Raw genomic sequence first — 22,926 nt, 5'->3', positions numbered from 1 at the left:
AACCAGTGCACTAGAAGGACGAGGGAAGTACAGTACCATGAGTGAAGACCTACTTTTAGCACAGTTTCCCAGTTGTTTGTCATACCAATAGCACCATGCAACTAATACAGCTATTTTCTTCACCAATTATTAACTGGACAAAGACTATTTGTTTGTAGAGCTGCACAGAAAGTCCAGAGAGGAAGCGAGCAGTTTCAAGCTCCACGTGCACACCCTGCGATAGGCTTGGGATCCTCTCCAGATCAGATATGCCTCGCTCTTCAGGGGCTGATGGCTCTGCTTCAGGCAGCAGGGAAGGAGGCAGGCCTGGGTGCTTGCTGCAGATGGGCATGCATCTTCCAGGCAGAAGCCCATCTCTCATGTGGGCCCAACCACCCGTATGCCCAGGGCAGGCAAGGCTGCGGTCAGCAGAAGGTATCTGAAGGCCATTGAGCAGCACTGCGGCTCTGCCTGAGGCTCTGCTGTCAAGGACCAGCATGCTGGTTAAGTCAGCATCTGCCGAGCAGACTCCCCATACAACTTTTCTTTCCACTGTTCATGGGAACCAGCTTCCACCAGCCAAACTCTTCTTCCACCATCTTTTCTCCACCTAGCTCACCTATATGGCCAGACCGCACAAGAAAGCACGTTAAACAAAGCCAACAGCAGGGAAGGTATGGCGGCAGTGTAAGCCTCGAGGTACCCTGCAGCTTTTTTTTTGGCAGGAACTTTTCCAACATGAATTAGGCAATGTCTCTCCTGAACACTGAGGCATGTCAAGACAGCTGAAGGATCAGTAGTTTGGCATCAATATTCCACCCCCAATTTGGAAGAGAGCTGGAACAGTTCCCAATTAAGAGTGCCAAGCTTGCTCCGGAGAGCTCAAATGGGAAAACACAATGAGCAGCGCTGGCAAAGCATCCCTAAACAAAACCACTGGCTTCAGAAGTTTCTGGGATGGATGGCCGATACCTTCAAGGGGTACAATGGCTTGAATGCAATAGCAGGGTGATCTGTGTGTACACCGAGGCTTTGCTGGGGGTCCATATTCCCCTCCTATGCAAAACACCAAGCAGCGGCTCTGCCAAAGCTGACCCGTACCACATCAACACCCCACTTTAACCTCACTCAAAACACACACAGGCTCTCCTTGAGAGGAAAGGAGCTGTGCGGGAAACACAGGGCACACAAGGAACAATAAGCCAATCCAAGGTTTAAAGCTACACTGATCAGAAAGAAGTTTGCAGGAACAGACCAAGCAACTCAAGATGGGAGGACTCGTAAGAAACAAGAAAGGGTTAAAAGACCACCAGGGTAGGTCACATCAGGTATTTGCTGCCCTTGATCTGCACACCCATGTGCTTGCAGGGCTGACCCCTGGATCAGTGAGGAATGACAGAGGGATGCTTGACCACAAGATGGGCACCTCAAAGGTCAAGAGAAGGGAAGTATCTGTATTTGAGTGGTCATCTAAAACCAGCCCCTCAATTTTTGCAAGTAAAACCAGCTCCACTGTCAGTTTCTTGAAAAAACTCGGGGTTTATTGATTTAAACTGCAAACAGTCATTACAAAAGAGATTCTCTTTTAAATAAACTCACACAAAGAGGAAGAAAAAGCAATGTAGTGAACAGTAACTGGGGGGGGGAAATAATTACATTCATTATTCTCTTTGTGCCAGTCCCGTTAACCTTGGCAAGGAAAACTCCAAACTTGGAATACAGAAACACAAAGACAAACTGTATTTGGAATGTCTTCAGATAGGCACTTTGAGCCCAAGGCTTCTCCTTGAAGAATCTATAAAAAAAAAAAAAAAAGTCTTCCTTCCGCGCTGTCTCGCAACAGAGCTCAGGTATGTACATTCTAAAGCCCAGGTAGACAAGACCCAGGGGAGGGGAAGAGGAGGAGAAGAGGAAAGGCAAAGAAGCACATTAACTCAATTTGCAGTCCAACATAAAAAAAAGGGGGGGGGGGTGGGAAAATTCTAAAATAAATAATCCAAACACAGTTTTTGCATTTTTTAAATTAATTTTTCATTTTTTAAAATAAAATAACCAAAAAAAGTGTAAAGTTACAAAAAATGTCATTGTAGTATAATATATTAAACTGTGGGGAAAAAAAAGGAAAAAGACACTTCACAATCTTAAGATTAATATGGAAGATCATAATTTAAACATAAAAGAATATATTCTATGGATTCATCATCCCGATAAATATGAACAAAATTAACAAAAAAGCATAGGTTTCGGCAATAAATACGTTTTGATAAGTTAAATAAGCTTTTTTATATTGTTGTGCAGTGACAAGCAAAATTTGCTCTCCAATTTCTGAAAAGTTATACAAAATTAAAAACCCAGAAAAAAATAATAAAAAGCTTGGCGTGAGTGCTCTAAGATAGGTCTAAAGTACTCTAGAGCAAAACCATTAAAGCTATGTCTACTGGAACTTTGTTTACACGAACTTGTGTGTGTGTGTGTGTGGAATGACTTCTGTTGTCCCCACCCCCTCTATTTCTTTATTTAAGATGTCACATGAATATACGGGGAACTTTTAGCACCAAAATCTAGTCTCTCATAGTCCATCTCGGTTTTGTCTTGTTTTCTTCCTCCCAGTCGAAATCCCACTCATGTTACAACCTTTGTCCGTTCTCAGCTTTTCTTCCCACAGACCTGAGTGGATCCAGGCAAGATTAGTCTTTAAGGGGAGGGGAGAAAGAGGACTGGATGTTAACGCTTCCCCACATGCCTGCAGCCTAGCGGAAACTGGCCAGTGGGAGAGGGCGATGCAGTACGTGGCCAGTGGAGGGAGCTGGGTCCGGACATTTCCTGCACATCTGGAAGTGCAGAGCTGCTGGTGCCCTCTGCAGCTGGAGAGGTAATACAGTCACAGTGAAAGTGTTAAAGGCACTAATTTTGTAAACGTTATTGCTTTTCATTGTAATTTGGCACTTAAGGTTTAAGCCAGTGGGTCTACAGCAGGCAGGTGGACAGGTTAACATCCAGCTTGGACTACTGGGGACAGGGCAGGGGGAGTTCAGCTTAACATTGTAATAAGAGGTGGGGGGGAGCAAGAGGAAAACCCCAGATTAGTCGTCGGAGATGGAGAGTCTGCTGAAGATGGGAAGACGTCTTGAGGTGTCCAGGATAGGGGAATCTGAGCCGCTGTGGCTGCTGCTGGAGCTGCTCAGATAGCCCTCCTGGTCAGAGAGGGAGTCCTGAGGACTGGGCGGCGAGTCAAACATGTTGGGAGACTCAGACATGGGCCTGAACAAAAAGGTGGTGGGGGAGCCCCCGCTGGGCACCTGCACCCCCATGCTGGGGGCAAAGAGACTGACCAGCTCCTGGCTGGAGAAGGTGAAGGGGTTGCTGGCGCAGTCAGGCAAGGTGGGGGAGCCCAGCAGGTCATCAGCGCTCAGCATGGGCGGCGGGGTGATGGAAGTGGGGCTGTCCAGCAGCCCGCTGGCAGCAGTGCTGGGGAAGCCGGCGAAGCTGAAGCTGTGCTGCAGGCGGGGTCTGTCGGTGACGGCGGGCTCCCGGCCCCCCGCCACGGCACGGCGCTCCTCCGCGTTGTGGATGAAGTGGCAGCGCGGGCCGTAGGGGCAGAAGCCGATGGTGTGGAAAGTGCGGCAGAGCTCGGTCTTGTACTTGGGATGGCGAGTGAGGCTCCGCAGCTCATGGATGCCGTGGGCGAACTGGCACTTGTCGCCGTACTTGCAGGCGCCATTCTCCTCGAAGGGGCGGCACAGCTCTGTCTTGTAGCGGCTGGAGTTGACCTGTCCCCCGGGCTGCTTCTGCTGCAGCAGGCGCTCGCCGCCCTCGGAGAAGGAGCGGTCCCGGAAGCGGCTTTCCCGGGGGCCCAGCATGGGAGCCGGCTCCCCTTTCAGGCTGCTGAGGAGCTGGTTCTGGTGGAACTTGGAGTTGGGCAGGGTGACAGAGTGCCTCCTAGGGAAACCCCCGCCGGCCGGGGTACCCACCGCCTTCCTGTCCAGCAGGCACCCACCGACACCCGACGGGCTGTAATTCAACATCTTATTGCTCTGCAGGAAGAAAGCAAGGGCCGGTCACTGCCACCGCCTCCGCCGGCGTCCCCATGCAGCCCCGGGAGCCTCCCGCGGCACAGCACGGCGCGGGGAGCGGCGGCGGCCGCCCTGCCCCAACGGGCTCCCCCGGCAGCAACATCTGCTTCAGCCCCTTCAGCCGCTTCACCCGAGGGCCCCGGGCCGGCCCACCCCGCCCGCCCCCGCGCACGCAAGTAAAGAACGGAGCCAACCGCGGGGGAGCCGCTGGCCGCGTCCGAAAAGGCTCCGAGGCCGGAGCTCCGTTCCGGGAAAGCTCCCCGGGGAACGGCGGCGAGCGGGAAGGGCGGGCGCCGGCCCCGCCGCTCCCCTCCGCGGCTCCCGCCTAGCCCCCGCCGCCCCCTCCAGCGGGGCCGAGCGAGGGGCGGCCGAGCCCCGCGGGGAGGGAACCCGCCCGCCGGCCCGCCCGGCCCCTCGGCAGCACCGCCGCCCGCCGCGCCGCGCCCAGGCGTGTTACGGCGCGGCGGCCCCGGGGGCAGGGGCAGGGCCCGGCCCCCCCCAGCCGGCGCCCGGGCTCGGCCCGCCGGGAGAGCGGGGCGGCGGGAAGCGCCGGCGGGGGCCCCGCGCCCCGGGACGGCGCAGCCGCGCTCGGTCCCCGCCCTGCGCCCTGCGGCGCTAAACCAGCTCCGGACCAGAACGCCGTGGGGGGGGCGGGGATCCCCGACACGGCCCCCGAAGCCGGCGGCGCGGCCCCGACGGCGCGCTTACCTTGCATAAAACTTCGCTCAGGTCGAAGATGGTGGGCGACACCAGGGCTGTGGACATCTTCGGCGCCGAGGGGGGAAGCGGGTGGGGCAGCGGCACAGAGACACGAGGAGTCGCGGCGTGGGTACGGCACAGCCTCCAGCGCCCCGGCGCGCAGCCGCCCCCCGCCGCTGCTGATGCCGCCACCAGCCCTCCCGGCCGCCGCGCCCGCTCGCCGCTTCCAGCGGGCTCGCGGAAAGCTCAACTTATAAAGTTTCGGACTTGCCCCCGGGAGGAGGAGCCGGCGGCGGGAGGAAGGGGGGGAGGAGGAGGAGGGCAGGGTGATTGACACCGCGACTGAATCACCCGGGCGGGCAGGCCCAGAAAAACTTTCGGGAGGAAGAAGGGGGGGGGGGGCGAGAAGAAAAGAAAGAAAGGGGGGAAAACAGGAAAGCGGAAAAAAAAAAAAAAAAAAAAAAAGCGGCGGGCGGCGTGGGGGCGGGCTGCCCGTCCCGCGCGGGAGCAGGCAGTGGTGCGGGCCGCCGCGCGCGCCTGTGTGCGAGGCGGGGGGTGGCGCGCGCGGGCGGCGGCGGGGCCGGACCGGAGCTGCGCTCGCGCTTACCCGCGCCGCGGCCCGGCGGCAGCGCTGCACCCCCGGGAAATCCAGCCCCGCGGGCGGCGGGCTGGCCGTGCCGGGGCGGGCTGGCCGTGCCGGGGTTGCAGCCCGGCCGCGGCCTCTCCCCGCCCGCCTCGGGTGCGATCGCTCGGATGCATTTTCGGCGCGGCCGCTCGTCCTCGCGTTTTTGCAGGCTGGCAGTCGCGGCGTTGCTTCGCACCGCTGCCCCGGAGCCGGGCTTTTTTTCTAATTTTTGTTGAAACCTGGCACGCTCAGCAAGGGGAAATAGCTCGCATCCGCAGTAATTTACATTGTTAAAATAGGGGTTTGCGCTTTAAAAGGGTGCTTGATAAATGCGGCCTTTTCTCCCCGTATAGTCCTCTTCCAGTCTCCAGAACTTGAAATTGTAAAACAACAAAAAACCCCAACAAAACCAAAAAACCAACAACCAAATAAAACAAACTCTGAGCAAGTAATCTGCTCCAGATTTTAGTTGGCAAACTATGATTCATACTGATATCGATATGGCGGGGGGGGGGGGGGGGGGGGGGGGGGGGGGGTGGCGGCAGTTTCGTGTTTAAAAAAAAAAAAAAAAAAAAAAGAAGGAAAAGCAAAGTGCTTCGGGGCTTGGCGATACCTGGGTGCCTCAGCGTGAAACCTGCTGCCCCTCAACTCTTACCCCCCGCCGAGGCATGGCTGGCCCCGACTGTAACTGCAGGGGGTGTTTCACCTCAGGCCGGGCGGCGGCCCCTGGCGGGGGGGGCGGGGGTCCCTGGGCTGCGCCCGGGCCGGCGGGGAGAGCAGGACCCCGGCCCCGCCGGCGGCCATCGCACCGGCACCCCGGCACCGTGACACCGCCGCGCCGCTGCTGCTTGCTCGAGTCGCGGGATCTGGACTTGGCGCTGGCGGCGGATCAGTTCCCCTCCTTCGGTCTTCAAGAACGGCCAAAATAACCAACCGAGAGAAACGCCCACAGGCTCCGTCTATTCCAGATTTTTTTTTTCAAATATTATTTACTTAAGGAGAGCAATCAGGTTCCTCGAATTTCCTTCTCTTTCTAGTTTTTTTTCTTTCTTTATCCTTGCCTTGGCCAGAAGTGAGGAGCAACCAGGGCAGAGACCAGCCTATTATTTTCTGCAGTTGTTTACTCATTCTGTAGATGGTGCTTGTTCCCAGGGCTCTGAGCCTCTCTATAATTAAACCCATTTTAATTGTTAGGTTAGAAACGTCATTTCGGGGACTTTCCAAGAGTTACCGAGAAAGCCAGCCGAGATAACCATTTCGCTCCTGAGTCGCTCCCAGCCCGCAGTTCGGCCGGGTTCCCCCCGCTGGCCGGCTGCGGTGCGGGGGAGCGGGGGGGCACCGTGCGGGGGAGCGGGGCTCCCGCAGCTCCCGGGGCTCCCGCGGCTCCCGGGGCCCCCCGGCTCCCGGCCCCCCCCTGCTCCCGGGGCCGGCTGCCCCGCTGCCAGCGCAGCTGCCCACCCCCGCCGCTTCTGCCTTCCTCGCCCCGTGTCGCATTTGTTTTGGAAACCGGGGGTTTAAGGTTGCACATTTCCCCGGATCGAGCGGCAAAAGCTGAAGCCAAGAAGGAATTTTTTCACCAGTGATTTCGCTTGGCGCAGCCCGGCTCCATGGTGGTCTGCTTTGCATTGGCTGCGCACATGCTCACATCAGGAATTTAGCTGCTCACCCCACCTCGTGGCTGAAAGTCAGAGCCCTCCAGGCCAGAGTGGGAATTTGTGTGGGCATGAATTCACACCGAGCGGAGGAATGAAAAAATGGGAGCCTTGCACCTCCTGCCAGAGCCGTGCCAGAACTTTGATAGATGCAAATGAATAAAGATAGGTAAATGAATAAATGAAAGTCAGTTATTAAAGAAGATTACTGAAAAAGCAAATGAATGCAGTGCCATGCTCACTAGTTGCCTTGTGGGGGTCAATCTGTCCAGGCCCAGCACATTCCAGTTGGGATACTACAGCTGGGCCCAGGAAGCAGCAATAAATGTCCACGACTTCCTGAGCCCTTCCCAAATCCATCCTCAGTGCCCAAGCAGCTTCTGGAGCATTCTCGTTCCGTGGTTCTGATGCAGGCAGATGCTAAACATATTGCAAAATGCAGAGGAATAAGATTTTTTGTCAGACCTGTGCACACATTTAATGGAGGAATTAAGATCTGCTTTCCTGAGCGAGAGCTGAAACAGGCCAGAATGGCCAGAAAACCGGGAAGAAGCAGGGGCAGCGGATGAAATGATAAAGGCAGGAGGTTTAAAGGAGTACTTTTTCCAGTCGTGTGTGCATATAAAACTGTGGGCTTGTTGGCACATGATGTTGTGGAGGTCAAAAGTATAAACAGGGTCAAAAAAACAATTTGACAAATTTATGGAGGAAAAGTCCCTGGAGGTTTACTAAAGGCAAAGGCAGACCTCCATGGCACATTGCTGGACAATGCGCAGCAGAAGTATCACTCTCATTCCCCTGTTTTTCCCGCTAAGCATCGGCTGCTCTTGGAGGTAAGAGGAAGGCCACAAAGACCTTTGTTCTGACTCAGCCTGGTTAGTTTTGCATAGTTAGGGTCTACTTTTACACTTGATACTCTGTCTAATCCTGATGGGCTCAGAGGTGCACCCGCAAACTTGGGATTTGCTGTGTGGCGTCGGATTGTTCAGGCCAGGCAGGAGGAGGTCAGCACTGGGAAGTACAAATCAGCACCATCTCGTCCCCGAGCTGCTGGGCACAGATTCACACAGTGGCCTCTGCTGAAGGCTGGAGAACAGTCTCACGGGGTAGCTGCACTCCTTGCCCAGTTTAACTCCTCGTCAGGGTAATAAGAGGTTACTTTGAGTATGAACTGAATCCAAGTGCCAGCTTTGCCACAGATATATTTGGTGATGTTACAGCTCCCATAGCAACAGAAGAAGATTGCTATCTTGAGACACCTCCACTTATCCTTCACCTGGAGCCGTTTGGCAATAGGAAGCCTGCAGGTCTGCTTGCGTCAGTCAGTTACTGAGTGAGAACACAGCGCAAAAAAGCCTGAACTGCTGAAAACAAGGTGGTGGGGGGTGGTGGTTTGGTTTGTTCCCCCTCCTACCACTCAGTTCCCAAAGTTTCAAGGTAGGAAAGGGAAGTGCTTTCACACGAGCAAGGTTTTCCCCTGAGAGTTTTGGATGAGTTAGGCATTTCGCTCCCCCGCTCCCATGGGAATCGTCATGTAAACAGACATGTCTTTTCCGCAGTGGTGCTCCGATGTACGGAGGCTGGGGACGAAGGAAGAACAAACCTCCTGCCTTTATTTCTGCGGGGGGTGTAAGATGAGTCGAAGCTTTTTGCAGTCGCTGTTCTATCCATATCTTTTGGGTCCGGTGCTATTTTTGTTGGCTGTGTCCCTGGAGGTGGAGGTGTGGAAGTGCCTTTCTGCTGGTCTCCACAAGCAGGTGTAGCTGTTCCCTCTGTTGCAGGCGCCTCCTCAGATGCTGTGGCCTTTCGGGGGGAGTAGGCGGATGTCAGCATGGCCGTTCTCCGTCTGTCCCTAACTTTTTAATCCTTCCTTTTATTTTGGCCTTGCGCTTCTTCCATGGAACATCTCTGGGTAGCCACTGGGAGGTGTGAATGGCTCGGGATGGAAACCACAGCTTGTAGGTGCGCCCTCTGCCAGGCTTTTCTGGCACCCGGGGGAGCCTGGCCTCCGCCTGCTCCCAATCGAGAGGGATACTACCAGCTGCTCGGTGAGAAAACAAATTCACAGAGATACAGGAAAGTGTGTTAAGGTGGTGGGAAGCAATGGGAGTGAGATTCCTGGCAGCTCGGGTATGTAAACATTCATAAAATAGAGAGCGTGTGCATGTGTGTACTTTGTGGTGGCAGGAAACCCAAGAAGCTAGCTCCATTATTTTTGCTGGAATTGGTCACAACAGTGCCAGACGAGTATTATAAGCCCTTAATCCTCCTGACTTTACACCTGTGAACAACCTAAAGACCATCCAAGGCGATCTAAATTATGGGACATCTTTACTAATTAGTAATAGGGTTTGGGATCCGACTTGGTTGTTCATAAAGAGGGTTTTCTGTTTCTCGGCAGCTCAGATGCTGGGCTACCTCTGGGGGACGTGAGGGGAGGGGGAGGCAGGAGGTGGAGGTAGTGTGTGGCCTCTTCTGCAAGTGTCACATGAATGTGACTAGCCTGCCACAAGTTTAGCAGCACAAATGGTGGCACTGACAAGATGCTGCAGTGGAAAAAGCAGAGGTGGGTGCCCTTTTAGCAGACGCAGGGTAGGGAATTTGGCTGAACTTAATGGATCTAGGTTATAATTTCCAGTGGAAATACTAATGCAATTAATACATTTCCACATAGCAGGACAGCAAGCCTGTGTTAGCGTTTAGCTGTTTGCCATGATTGCTCAGGTGGCTGGGCCAGCCACATCCTGGGCTCTGTCCAGCTGCACCCACATGCAGCCTGTGCTGGGCTGAGGCACAAACCAGTGTGGAAAAATAATAGGTTTGAGGGGCTGGAGGAAAAGAGCATCACCAGGACTGGCTGCTACATGGTTGTGGAAAGTGAAGGTGCCTCAAGAGGAACCTCTGCTCCTGGCCTGGGTGCCGGGCTGTCGTCACTGCACCCTGGCTCCCTGGCAGGGCACCCACCAGCCTGCCCAGCATCTACACACCCAGTCCATATGTGGTGCACAGGGCTGGAAAGCCCAGCAGCACCCTCCTGCAGTACCACAGACCTCCCGCCACCTCCTGCAGGGAAATCTCCCTGTTCTTGTTGGGGTTTGTCAATACTTCTTAGTGAAGTTGCAGACCCTTTAGGGCAAGGAGCAAATCTCATCTGTCTTTCCTCCTTGAGTGCGCTGCAACTGCATGAAGCTGAAGAAGGGTTTTCCATCCTGCTGGCATGGTAACGGGAACTGAGAAAGTGCCCCAGCCTGGGTACAGCAAGGCGAGGGATGGAGCAAGAGATGTTTCACACCACTGGTGGAGGAGAGCTGAGAAGCAGTATGCCATCCCACTGCAGGTCCCTGGAGCAGTTCCCCATCCCCCTGTCTGTGGGAAGCACCCCCATATGGGACAGCTTGCACAGCTGGCTGCCAGCACCCTCGCACTTGGCAGTCCCAGGGTCCCTAGCATCACTGTTAGTCCCAAACTCAGGAGCTGCTATGGTGTACAGCAAAGGCACAGCTTCTGTTAGGTACCTTTAACTGGGCCTAGTCTACACAGGGACCTATGCCTGCCAAGGCAAAGAGAAGTCAAATATCTTTTATCTAAACAAATCGTCGTTCAGGGTAAAGCAAGTGCCAGAAGCTTTAAAGAGGCTGTTGGCAGTTTCCAGAAAAAGCAGCAAGTGACACCTGCTGCACATCAAAACAGCAATTGCCCTTGTATCGATAGGGTGGTTAGTTCACGAAACAAAAGTGATCAGGGACATGGAAAGGCACAGATCTCAGAAACCAGCACCAATTCCACATTTTTTTCAAATCCTGCTTCCACGCTCCCAAGCCCATACACAGCAGGGCGATAACACAGCACAGCGATTTCTGTTGGCCTCTGCCCGTTTCCAGCTGGAGCAGCCCTGGCTGCTGATTTATTCAGCAGACGTCAACCAGTGGAATGTTTCAATGATTTTTCCCTCCAAAAGAATGTGCTAGGACTAAATACTTTCACCTTTCTTTTTTTAAAGGAGAAAATGTAAACCTACTCGGGAGCCTCTTGGATTGTGTCATTTGTCTGACGTGCAATGCTGGTGGCGGCTCACCTCCAACAGGCCCAGCTGTAACCCTATGAAAAATGCCACTTCAGCCCTTCACAGTGGAACTTGTCATAACCTGATTTCCAAACACACGGGTTGCGCGCCACACTTCTTACAGTTCCATGAGATACTTGCATCAGGGAGGCAGCTTGCTTTCCCACCTATCCCGTTCCATCAAAACACACTTTTAGCGCCAGGCAGGAAGCCAAGGTCAAGTCTCCTTTTCTTTCTTTTTTTTTTTTTTTTTCCCCTCCCCCTGCCTGCTCTGAATACATTATGATACAGGCTTCAGTTCCACTATTCTGTCTTTTCCCACAAGACCGTTGCCTCATTCAGACCACAGCGGGGAACAGGCTTTCATCTCTGCCAGCTGGGCATGGCTGGAGCACCCCATGCCCGTAGGAGCTGTGTGGGGAGGACGCAGAGGCGAGGCTTTGCAGATTCCCAGGCACAGAAGACAGAGGGATTTGGTCAGGTCCAGTTCTGGGAGGGCATTTCCAGGGTATCTCTCCCACTGCCTCATTTATCAGGTTGGTAGTGAAGAATATCGATGAGGATGGGATTCCTCTCACCTGATTTTAGGTGCCTAAAAGTTAGGTGTCTAAACCTAATTAGCTGGACAGGCTTCCTGCATAGTCAATGGAGACAAATAGGCACCTCTAGCATGTGATTCATCTCACCTATCTTGAACATTTATCTTGAGAAGGGCTGACTCACTCAGCAGCCAAGCACCCACTTCTCTTCTGTGCTGTAAAGGCAGATCAGCAACTTGCTGAGGATTTGACAATTAAATTTTGGATGTCCCAAGTTAGGCAAGGTAAGTCCTACCCCCAGCTGCAGCAGTGTCTGTGGGAAGCATTGTCACTGTGCCCCTGCTGCACACCCACACCCACCCTCCAGTTTCCCTCAGAGGGTCCGTTTCCAGCCCTTCCCAAGCAGGGCTGGGTTTTAGTCTGTCCAAATCACATAATCAGTCCTTATCATATTATCAGGCCAAGTTAAATATTTATAAAGCACCTGGGGGCAGGGTCCATGTCTTTCTCCTGTTTGTATATTCCTTCGAGGAGCAAAGCCCCCATGCCATTTGCAACCTTTCGTGGACTAGTGCAATGCGGCACCGTGGGTCCCTGGGCCAGTCTGCAGGTCTTGATGAAATGCAGCCGGGAACACAAAAAGAGCTTATGGACATTGGGAAACAAGCAGAAGTGAATCATAAGAGTCAGGAGAAGCTACTAACGTGTGGGAAAAAGGCAAATGTGCTACCTCGGCACAAACATATAATAAGGAAGTATGTAATAATAATTATTGTTATTGTAATACGGTCTGGGTGAGCATTTGGGAAAAAGATATCTAATAACTGACAAGTGACGTGGCTCGGTTTGTTTTGATCTGAAATTCAAACAATGGTTGTGTTTATAAGGCAATAATACGCAGGGCACAGAGCACTGGCATTGCACCAACTATGCACTCCCCAAGTCGGGTTTATGTAGGTCATGCCAGACAAATAATAGTGTTCTTCAATATAATTACTGATTCATTACGGAGAGGGAATGTAATCGAGTCTGTCTGGATTTCAGGGAGGCGTTAGATATGGTAAATTCATACATTTGAACTCGGATTGAGAAGGCTTTGTGCGCTTGCCTCGCTCTGCTCCTCCGGGAGTTAGCGGTAAAATTCCCGCTGCAGCCTGCCCCGGCAGCGCGGGAGCCTCCCCGCTGGCTGCAGAAGGTGCTGGTGCTCCCACCACCCTTTGCAGACTCTCTCAGCACCCTTTGAAGCACTTCACAGGTCGATGGGGAAACTAAACTACGGCTAGACCAAGACCTGGATCCATATGTGCTGGACCTGGCACTTAGCTTAGGCAATTGCCCCCGCCCCGTCAGCTGCCCTCCATCCCAGGGGCACCCTGGCCCCTCCACTTCTGAGCTTCCTGGTCCATCTTCTGGATGTGTCTCTTTACACACATTATTCCACTGTTATTTCAGGGGGAAGCGGTAAAAGCCAGAGGACAGGATGGCCCAGCCGGTGCTCACCAGCCCCCTGGCCTGCACCAGGGAAGTAGAGGAGTACAGGAACCTTCAGTAACAACTGGCTGATGCTTTGGTTTCTTTGTGCTGTGCAAGTCAAAAAGAAAGATGTAAAGGTGCTTTTAAAAATAGTTGCAAGGGAAGTTTGTGCTTTGCCACCCGTCTGCCTCGCAGTGCTGTTCCCTGCTGGATGCCATCTGTTGATAAGCTTTTATCTGTCCTGAACTCAGCTCTGCGTACCAAGCCACCCGTAGCAGTGTACCTGCTCTGGCTGGACTGCCAAGACCCACTTTTTCAGAGACTTGGATGCAACTGCCTTGTGGGCAACATCCAGCCCTGAGCAGCAGCTGGCGAAGCCCAGCCTGTGCACTGAAAGCCTGTTCAGCATCAGCATCTGACTGTCATGGAGCAGGGACCACACAGTGGGGGACAACACAGTCCCTGGCAGGGTGTGGTGACACCAAGACCTGTGCAGTAAGAAATGGAAGGGAAGTGTGTGTGTGTAAATAATTTACTAGCATGACCTAAATGCTACCAGGACTTTGTTTATTTTTACGAAGTCAGTAAAGAACCACGTGGATTCCAAGGCTGGAGTTTGGGGACCAGAGGCTCAGAGGTGACACATTGCAAAGGCATCCAACCCCTCCATGCAGGAAGGCAGATGAGCTGGGAGCAGAAGGCTGCCTTCTGAGTTTCTGAATTTTCCTGCATACGGAAAGTTTTGCAGAGAAATGAGAGACGGAGAAATGCCACGTGTCTACAGGTGACTGCCCCAGAGAGGCAGGAGCTTCACCACAGGCTCTGTGGAGAGAGCAGGGAGGGGAAATAGTTTGCTGGATGATGCCTGTTATCTATTTCAAGTAGGGTTTCTCGCCACCTGCAGCTGCCAGTGCTGCACTGGGCCCTGGGTCCATGGAGAGGTAGGCTTTTGACTGAGAAACAAAAGCAAAGCCTGGACTAATCAGCATCAAAGAAGAGCTAATCACGCTTCTCATGAGAGCAGAGACATTGGGCCTGGTGTCTTAGTTGCCTTACAGTACAGGTAATGAGCATGGATGGGATGCCACGATGCCCTGCTCCACAGCAGTTTCCTTGACATTGCCAAGCCCAGGTGGTCTGGGAGATCAACAGCAGGGCACCTCCTCCCTACAAATCCTTGGCTTTCTGTAAGAGGGTAAGAGGTGTTGCACACACGTGAGACATTGATTGTTGGCTGCTGGAGTTGTGAGAAGAGGAAGGCTGATGCTCCTCTTTGTTCCTACTTTTTTTCTTTAAGACTCTGCTCCATAGATCGTGTGGTTATAAGAGAATCTCATTTTTCGGTTAAGAAAAGCATGCTTTTCCTGCTAGCCAGTGCAAAGAAAAACATGGAAACTCTGGAGCGTGAGCCGAAGACTGAAGAGTCAAGAGGCAAACATACAGAATTCAACATTATTGGTTTTAATTTTTTAGATTATGTTCTTTAGGTGACTGACAGTATTTTGGAACATGACTCTCAAATGTTTGGGATTAGCTCTCCTGGAAAGGAGAGGATGTTGGCTCTCGAGTGCCACTTGGGAAAGGCCCGGATCCCAGCCCCCAGCTCTGCAGGGAGCTGTTACTTGGCACGTACCTAGAGCTTAATCAGAAGTTTGGGACCACCTTTGGGAGGGGTCAGGGAGAAAAACAGATCACTTTTTCAGCAATCCTGCATGTGGCTGGTCCAGCTGGCTAATAGGTCCAGCAGTAATTCCTAACAGCAAGAAACTCTCCCCTTCAAGGGCTACCTGAAGTCCTGTGTGAAATGAGACTTCAGCCAACGGTACAGGCGCTTCTTAGTGGACAAGTATCCACACAATGTAATTTCTGCAGTAACTGGTGTCTTGGTGTCAGCCGTGACCATTCTCCCAGCCACCCAGCAGAGAGGACTGAAATTACCTGGAAATAAATTTCTTCATTAAAGTGTCCTTCCAGCTGAGGCTTTGCACTGCCCTGCAATAACAGCACATGCACATGTACCGCTTTGCTGCTTGCACGAGTACAGTGCTGGGATGCTGGCTGGCGTTGTGCAGCTCCTCCCAAGTTCACATGTGTTCAAGACGCGTGGTTCAAAGATGACCAGTCTGTCACTTCTAGTATTGTTGATGGATCAGAGCCCCACAGATTCAGGCTGTGGAGGATATGATAGTGTCTGTTTCAAATACAGCTGTTCCAAAATGCAAACCAGAATTTGTAAGTGCCACTGAAATGGTGAAGACCCATTGGGGAGCAGGTGTGTGGGTGGTGGGTGGCAAAGGCTCTTTTGGTGAAACAGTTCAAAAGAGCAAGTCTGCTGGCAAAGAGAGGGTCCCACGGTCACCTCCAACAGTATAAGCAGAACGAAAAGCAGCAGCAGCAAAAGCCAGTAACACGCCAAAACCTAAATGTCCAGGCTAAATCAGGCCAATAAAAATAGCTGTGCTGATGAAAGAATATGCCAATCTAAGCCACCTTTCCTGAAGCAGCTGAACCCTCAGTCAGAAAGCTCGTGCCAGGAAGAAGGGCTGTTTCAATGACGATGCTATGGAGGGGGATAGCTCTGCCTCATAGCTGGGCTGTATATGGTTACGGCCAGTTTGCATTTGTGAAGTGCATGCTTTTCCGTATCTCTTTAGTGCCAGAAAAAGCAAAAAATAGGTATTTCTCTTTAGTGCCAGAAAAAGCAAAAAATAGGTATTTCTGTGCATGTGTGCATCAGTGAGTTCACGTACTAGACTAGGAAGACTGTGCATATGTGTGTGTGTGTCCATGCTAGCTTAAGGAAATGTGTACGTGTGTAAGAACAAGAGCTAGTGAACATGTGAGCAAGACACTGAGTGGCCATCACGTGGCTGCGTGTGAGCGCCCCAGACTGCAGAAGAACCGGCGTGGGCTGGGCGGGGGTGCGGGTGTTACGCAAGGGCGAGTAGGGCTGCGCGAGCGCTCGCTGATGCAAGGCGTGGGGAGCGTGGGTCTGCGCCGGTGCGAGGGCAGGGCAGCAGCGGTGTGCACGCAGGCGCCGGTGCGTGCGGGAAGGGAGGTGATCGCTAGTGCAGGGCAGCACACAGGGCACCCTGGTGCTGGAGGGGAGATGCAGGGAGGCTTTATCCCGACTATTTATACAACACAGTTTGGCTCGGCAAAGAGTTAATGTGGTAAAGAAGAGTCTAGAAGGGCTCCTGCCAGCTGTAAACGGAGCGATCAGCATACACAGGATGTGGCAAGCAGCTAAAGGCGTCCCGTTATTAACTTCACTTTTATTTCAAGGGGATTCACTTCTCTGTTCTGTTTCCCATCTGGGAAGTGAAACCTGAGATCATGCTACCATTAAAAAAAAATTGGTCACAGTTCATTTGTTTTTCTACTTTATTCTTTTCTGTTCGTTTAAAAGTTACTTTGCTTTTCCTTGAATGGAACTTATTGAAATTGCTGGTAACACATTAAGTCTTCACTCTCTGTTTCTCTCCTGAGGAATTATCTCATTTGCTCTTGTTTGAAACTGTTTGACTCTGAGGGGAGTGTTTACACCCCACAGCGTGCTCACCGTATGGTGCAACCCGGAGCAGAGGGAACAACACGGGTTCCGCCTATGCACAGCCAGAGCTGGCCTGCGCACTGCTTACAAGGTGCTTTGTAAACATTTATTCATTCTTACACACACACGCTCCCTTCCCTCCCCCCATCAGGTGAGGAAATATTATTGTCACCATTTCACAGATGGAAGAAGTGAATGCAGATTGGTTTGGTGACTCACCCACAGCCACTGAGGCAGATCTAGAGCTGAGGTGTTAAGCTCCAGCCACCTAATTTAACCCAGCAGGTCACGTTCCCACCCAGGGCTGACAATATAGGTAGCGCCATCTCCATCTACCTGCCACCCACTTGTCCTGTGAAGCAGGAACACTCATCTCCACGTTTGCAGAATGAGATCAGATTGCTCTGGCTTACTCCATGCAATGGTGTCATCAGAGTGCGATATATCATTATGATATCATGATGTTATTATGCCTGAAACTGACACACAGGCCACGCACAGAACAGAGGTAGGCAGTTGAAAATCAGTGACCGTGTGCTCCTTAACCACATCACACGCACACACACCCTGTACCAGGGTGTTGGCTGATCCCACCACGCTGCAAGGATCTGCAAACAATCTGCATGCTGGGCAGGGTCTCCCCACCTTCTCTGGTGGGGCCTGGGTTCACTTCTGCCCCATACAGTCCGGTGCAAATGGCTGAGGTAGGAAAGGAAAGATGGCTACATGAGGCAGTGGAAGGAAAACGTTTGTCTCTCCAGTGGAAATGGCTTTTAAAGCACATGGTCAGTAGCTACAGTTCTGTGGCCCCAGTTCTCTGGTGAAGCTGGTTGGTTTTGAGTGCTGAGCACGTACTGGAAACCAAGCCTCCTAAAGGTGGTTCAGTACAAGCACCTGGGAAACCGAGGCTTCAGTGTCATCACGACTGAACATCCAGGGCCACATGTCGCCACTGTTTGCTTCTGCTTTGCTATTTGAAATCTTTGCCGACATTGTTATCCTCTCCCACAACTGAATCAGAAACAACAGCAATAAAAAAACCCCGCTCCTTATCATCTTCATTTGCTTTTCACACTGTTTATATGGAGCATGATTTCACTCATATCCAACTCATCACAGACGACTGATATTAGTCAGTTCCACTTTCTGAGGCAGGCTCGTCTGGCTGGCTGCGGCTCCAGCCTCGCAGGATGCTGCTGCCACCAGCCTCACCCTATCGGAGGGGAGGTTAGCTTTCCCTGTACCAATCTCAACTTTCATTTTTAAATGAAACAGTTGGTACTTTCTTCTTTTGAATATAACCTTTGCAACAGATCATTCCAGTGAAGGCTGGTGTTGGTTTTTGCCTTGCCATGTGCAAAACTTATTTCTGTTGCCACGATGAAGTCTGGAGAAAGATCCTCCTTGATTTCTGTGGGCTTTGGACCTGTCCCTCAGGGGCTGTTACTGCATGTGTTGAGAGCAACAGCGAAATGCCCACTAATTTCAAGGTGTGAGAGATGAGCATCTCAGAAGTACTTGAGACTGGGAAGGGGATGCATTTCAGTGCCTGGACTGTTCAAAGACTTCCCTACATCTCTTGCCACCATGGTGTGTGGCTTTGGGGTGCACTAGGACTTTACGACTGTAGGGAGATGGAGAGGTGGAAGATTCTTGACCACGTAGAAGGAAGATGGCTTGCTCTTCTTGCTCTGGCCCTCCTTTAGGGACAAAGTGCCAGAGACCTGTGTTGCAGTGAGTTGCACCATGTCTCCAGGCAGTTGCCTCTGGAGTTGAAGTTTCCTTTCCTTACTGAGGGTTAAATGGGAGTTTTCAGGACGTGGAGGAAGGCAGGGTGGCCAGCACTGTGACCAGCGGTGGCAGACCGTGGGCTGGTGTGCAGAAGAGCTTTGAGTCAGCACCTTTCATCCACAGAAATAGACAACCCTCCGTTGTTGAACTGGCAAAGAGTTAATCTCATAGTTAAAATATTACTGGGCTTTACCTGCTCTTATCCTTCCACAGGGCAAGGGGCAAGGGGCTTCGTAGGTCAGCTGGCTGGTACCTGACAGCAGCTAAAGGGAGCCGGTCAAGGCCCAGAATCTGACCTGTGCCTCCTTGGTTAGATCCTCTTCCAAAGTTCATGTCATTCTTTTATAGCCCTTGTTCACGCTTCAGTGTGTTTTGTGCTAAACAGAACGAAGTAAAAAGCCTGCAGAGAAGAAGGACCAGGCCAAAGCTGAGCACGTTCAGTCCAGGCTTCATCAGCCATCCTGCAGTGACACAAGGGTGCACAGGGTGCTCGGGAGGGCAGCCTCGACATTGCTGGCTGCTAAATGACAGTCGAGTCCTTAGAACAGTGCATATCACAGTGCCTAAATCTGAGGAGTCCCTGATGGGGAACGCGGCTGTGCCAGCTGTGAGAGACAAATAAAATGACTGGTTGAGAAGGAGTCACAAATTCAGGGCAAGCGCCCAAGCAATACCCCGCCTTCTTCTCGTAAGAGGCATATAACCAACACCCTGTGGCACTAGTAATCAGAGCCCTGAGTAGCACAGGGTTTGTTTGCTGCTGGCATTGCCACTGTGCCTACCCCAGCCACAGACCTCTGCTCCCAGACCTAAGCTACCAAGACTGCAAGTCACAGTTCCGTTGGCCAAAAGCTTTCTAAACGGGAACAGGGAGCAACCCTTGCTATCTCTGCAGGTTCCAGCTCGGCCACGTGTGGTGCTACACCCATTCATCTAAATGCAGAATTAGCTCTGAAGCTAATGATAAGGCTTTCAATGCCATCACACAGCTAATTTATTTCCCCACTGTCCCAAAGTGCTTCCCAGGTGCTGAAAAGCTTAGCTGCCAAAACCTCCATAGCCTCTGCTGGCGTCAGCGACAACACAGCTCTGCGTTGCATCATATTTCCTATTCGTGCAGGCCCCGAGTGCCTTCAGCCATTGATGTGCTCAGCCTCAGAGCCCCCAGCAGTGGGAGGGGGGTGTCGTTCTCCCCCTGACACGGCCAAGGAGACCTGAGGCCCAACAAGGAGAAGTGGCTTCTCCCCACTCACAGGGGAAATGGGTGTTGGACCACCACCACCAGCTGATGCCTCCCATCTTCCATGCGTGTCTTCCCTCCCCAGAGCAACATGCTTCGCCTTGATGTCAGTGAAGCTGCACAATTGCAAACTGGGCGTGAGATCACACTACAACACATTGGTTGTGTTGAAGGCACAAGGTCATCCCACCCTTGGGGAGGAGAGAGGACATGGGTGTATATACACACACGAGCACACCTTGGTGGCTGTGTCTAAACACACGTGTACACATGGAGCTTCCATTTGGAGATGTGCCCCGCATCTCACGTATCTGTTCAGGCAGAAAAACATCAGTGCCACCGTTCCTGCAGCAGAATCGTTTTTTGTTTTTCTCTCTTGGGATCTGGAGTTACTTCTGGTTTGCAAAAATAGCACTGCTCAAGGCAGCCTTCCTGATAGGTGGAATAGTTTCCCCTAGAGAAGAAACTAGTGGAAATCCCCTCTCCTGAGACATTTTTAACTTTGCCAGGAAACGTACAATGGGAGTGACTGCTTTAACTAGTGAGCTGACTGGGATGAGCTAATGGGTTTTTCCATCTCTAGTGTCTAGTTCCAGGGATTTCCATGAATTACTGTCAGGACAGAAGGCGGCAACAGATTGCAACTGTGGGATCTGCTGTTTCAGCTCCACTGACACGTCATTCCCTCAGGACACCCAGTGACCTGGTTAATCTAGTTCTTTGCTTCTGGCTTCTCCTCGTAAATGATTTATCAACTGGCATGGATCCCTGTTTGCTTAAGGAGGCGTGTGACGACCTCTAGCAGACCAGCTGCACAAAGCTACAGCCCGCGTTTGGCACCCGGCTGCTGGTCCCAGCTTGTGACCCCTGGCACTGGGAGCAGAAGGACAGGGCTCTGGCAGAGCCCAATGGCAAGGGCTGATGCAGGGAAATGTGGGTAGTGTTTACATGGCTCTGTGGAGAGCCTTGGTGACTAAGCCTTCAGCTCGTCAGCAGGGGTACTTACAGGCCTGCCTCAGCCCATCCTGACCCCCACAAGACAGAGGTCCTGGCTGGGTGACTGGCTGCCGTGTTTGCTGTATATAAGCTGTGGGGTACGAGTCATGGGAAGCACCAGCTGTGCCAGAGCCAGTCTTTGGGTCTGTGTGCTCCAGAGAAAAAATAGCATGAACGTCCACCACCTTTTCCATCCTCACAAAGTAGCATCAGTGGCAACAACACCAGTCTGTGAACCAGATGCGGTTCTGGAGGTCTTTGTCATGCACACACATAGGTCATCACAGACAAAACACTGCAGCTAAAAAGAAGATCTTACAGATCTAAACTCAAGCACTCAAGCCAGGGAGGTGAGGGATGATCCTTCAGGCTTTTGTACATGAAGCTAAAGGGGTGTGGAAAGAGATCAGATATCACAAATTGGGCACCCCCCTAAAAAATATCTATGGGCAACTCCCTGCCTTCCCTCCAGGCCAGTTATTGCTGCTGCCTGCTGTTTCAAATCCGGTTATCCTGAGCTATGCCTGTTTTGGCAAATACGGTGCAGCAGAGGGGAGGTCCCCGTTCCCGTTCCCGTCGGTGCTGTATGCATGCCACAGATCACAGAGATTAGTATGGGAGGAATAGCTCAGATGAGCTGCTTGAGGCAGGTATTGGGAAGCTTACAACAGAGCTGTGCAATGATTAGAAATATAAAACTGTTTAACAAAATCTTCATTTTGGAAGGTACAGGGCCATGCTGAATTTCCAGATGGCCAGAGGCTGTTTCATAGGGGTGGCACCCAGCAGAAAGGGAAGCTGAGGAAGCCCAGCTCCATCAGTGGCCTGGACAGCCCTGCTCCCCAGAAGCTAGGTGTCACACCAACCAAGGGCCACACGTCATCAGGGAGGACTGGCTCAGGCTGCGGCAGGGAATCTGCAGCCACATGTAGGCAGAATCACGGGGTGTGTTTTCTTCTCACATAAGGTTGGATCTGCAGCAGCTTTCAGCTTCCTGGGACATGAGAAGTGGTTTTGTTCATAGCCCAAAATGACGGAAGGTGCAGCTCCTGTTCCCTTTTCTGGGGGCACGCCACGAGCTTCCTTTCTTCGGGCCTCAACAGGAACCTCTGTGTTCACGTACCTCATGCTCACACTCTGCACCTTGTACAGCACACCAGCATCACCGAAGGACAGACAGCTGGTGGGATGTGTGAGGGCTAATCCCACCTCACCAGGAGCAGCCATAGCTACTCTGTGGCTCAAAACCCAAAAACACGTCCCAAAAATGTATGCAGTCTAGGCTGAGCCCACACGCCCTATGAGTTCCCAGTTGTAGTTGCTGGTCGGAGAGTCAGGACAGGGAAAGAAAGGAAGGCTAGCAAGTTACCCCAAAATCATATTTCCAAACTCTTAATACGGGGAGACATATTTTAGGTATAAACTTCGATGTGAATTCCCAGGTGCTGTTAGATTTATATATGGATAACACAGGCTTCAGGCTTAGTTTCAAGCCCAGACTCACTGAGTGTTTGCAGCACCTCTTCCGTAAAGACTCTTGCTCTCCAAACAGTGGAGAAGAGCCTGGTCCATGTAGAAACTATGTCCTTACCAGCAGCACAAGTACAGTTGGCTCAAACCTCTTGGCTTTGCAAACTCAAGCGTGTTCACTGAGGACAGCACAGATGTAGAGTGAAAACTTTACAAAGTGCAAAACTCCCCAGAAGTGCTCCCTGTTCCTAGGGGGGTGAAACAAGAGCTGAGTTTTCTCATTGACCTCTTTTGTGGCAGCTGCACAGATCTAGTAATGGCAGATTAAAAAATGCACCCAGAAACTCTGGCAGAGCCAGGACTGGAATCTGCTTCCTCTCATCACCAGTCTCCCAGGCTGGGGAAAAGATCGCTTCCAGGTGCCTGGCTTTATTCCGGTCCTGGCAACACAAGGCCATTTTCTGGTCCATTTTCTGTCTATCTCAAAAGGGTTTTAATTTGCATTTTTGACCACAACCAAGAAGATATTTTCATTGAGCTGTTCACGCAGAAACCATTTTATTGAGCTGTTCTGGTTTTGGTGTGCTAAAATCACCCATCTGGCAGAGAAATTCAGTGCAAGACAGAGAGAAGTCACATACCTCTCAGCTGGATACTCCGGTCAAGACTACAGCTACCTTCTCTGTAGTCAAGGCATCCTCCTTTACCACCACTGTTCTGGAAAGACAGGCTCAGAGTTAAGAGGCGTGTGATTCCAGTGTCTCGTCCAGGTC

The 22,926-nt window shown here is 52.0% G+C and overlaps 1 protein-coding gene and 1 long non-coding RNA gene across 3 annotated transcripts; one reads left to right on the top strand and one right to left on the bottom strand.

Moving 5' to 3' along the window:
- Nucleotides 1-1,498: 1,498 nt before the first annotated feature.
- ZFP36L1 (ZFP36 ring finger protein like 1) lies at nt 1,499-4,993 on the bottom strand. Its single transcript, XM_037395600.1, has 2 exons — nt 4,761-4,993; nt 1,499-4,013 (listed from the first exon to the last, which is right to left on the bottom strand). The coding sequence occupies exons 1-2, from the start codon at nt 4,815-4,817 to the stop codon at nt 3,063-3,065; spliced, it is 1,008 nt and encodes a 335-aa protein (XP_037251497.1). The 5' UTR covers nt 4,818-4,993; the 3' UTR covers nt 1,499-3,062.
- A 6,432-nt stretch (nt 4,994-11,425) lies between these two features.
- LOC119151774 lies at nt 11,426-16,468 on the top strand. 2 transcript variants are annotated; one of them, XR_005105544.1, is made up of 3 exons: nt 11,426-11,914; nt 13,083-15,779; nt 15,816-16,468. It is a non-coding gene; the product is annotated as an uncharacterized LOC119151774 (long non-coding RNA). The 2 variants fall into 2 exon arrangements; XR_005105543.1 differs by lacking the exon at nt 11,426-11,914 and adding an exon at nt 12,169-12,385.
- The last annotated feature ends 6,458 nt before the right edge of the window (nt 16,469-22,926 follow it).

Source organism: Falco rusticolus, chromosome 7 (assembly GCF_015220075.1).
Source record: "Falco rusticolus isolate bFalRus1 chromosome 7, bFalRus1.pri, whole genome shotgun sequence".
NCBI lineage: Eukaryota > Metazoa > Chordata > Aves > Falconiformes > Falconidae > Falco > Falco rusticolus.
Note: the sequence above shows the minus strand (reverse complement) of the source record. Positions and strands in the feature narration are given on the sequence as shown.

What these genes read in the sequence shown, in the direction of transcription:
- ZFP36L1 (XM_037395600.1), bottom strand. Translation starts at nt 4,817, where the DNA reads ATGTCCACAGCCCTGGTGTCGCCCACCATCTTCGACCTGAGCGAAGTT. An exon ending in TGAGCGAAGTTTTATGCAAG is followed by an intron (nt 4,014 to 4,760) that starts GTAAGCGCGCCG and finishes TTCTTCCTGCAG; the next exon opens with AGCAATAAGATGTTGAATTA.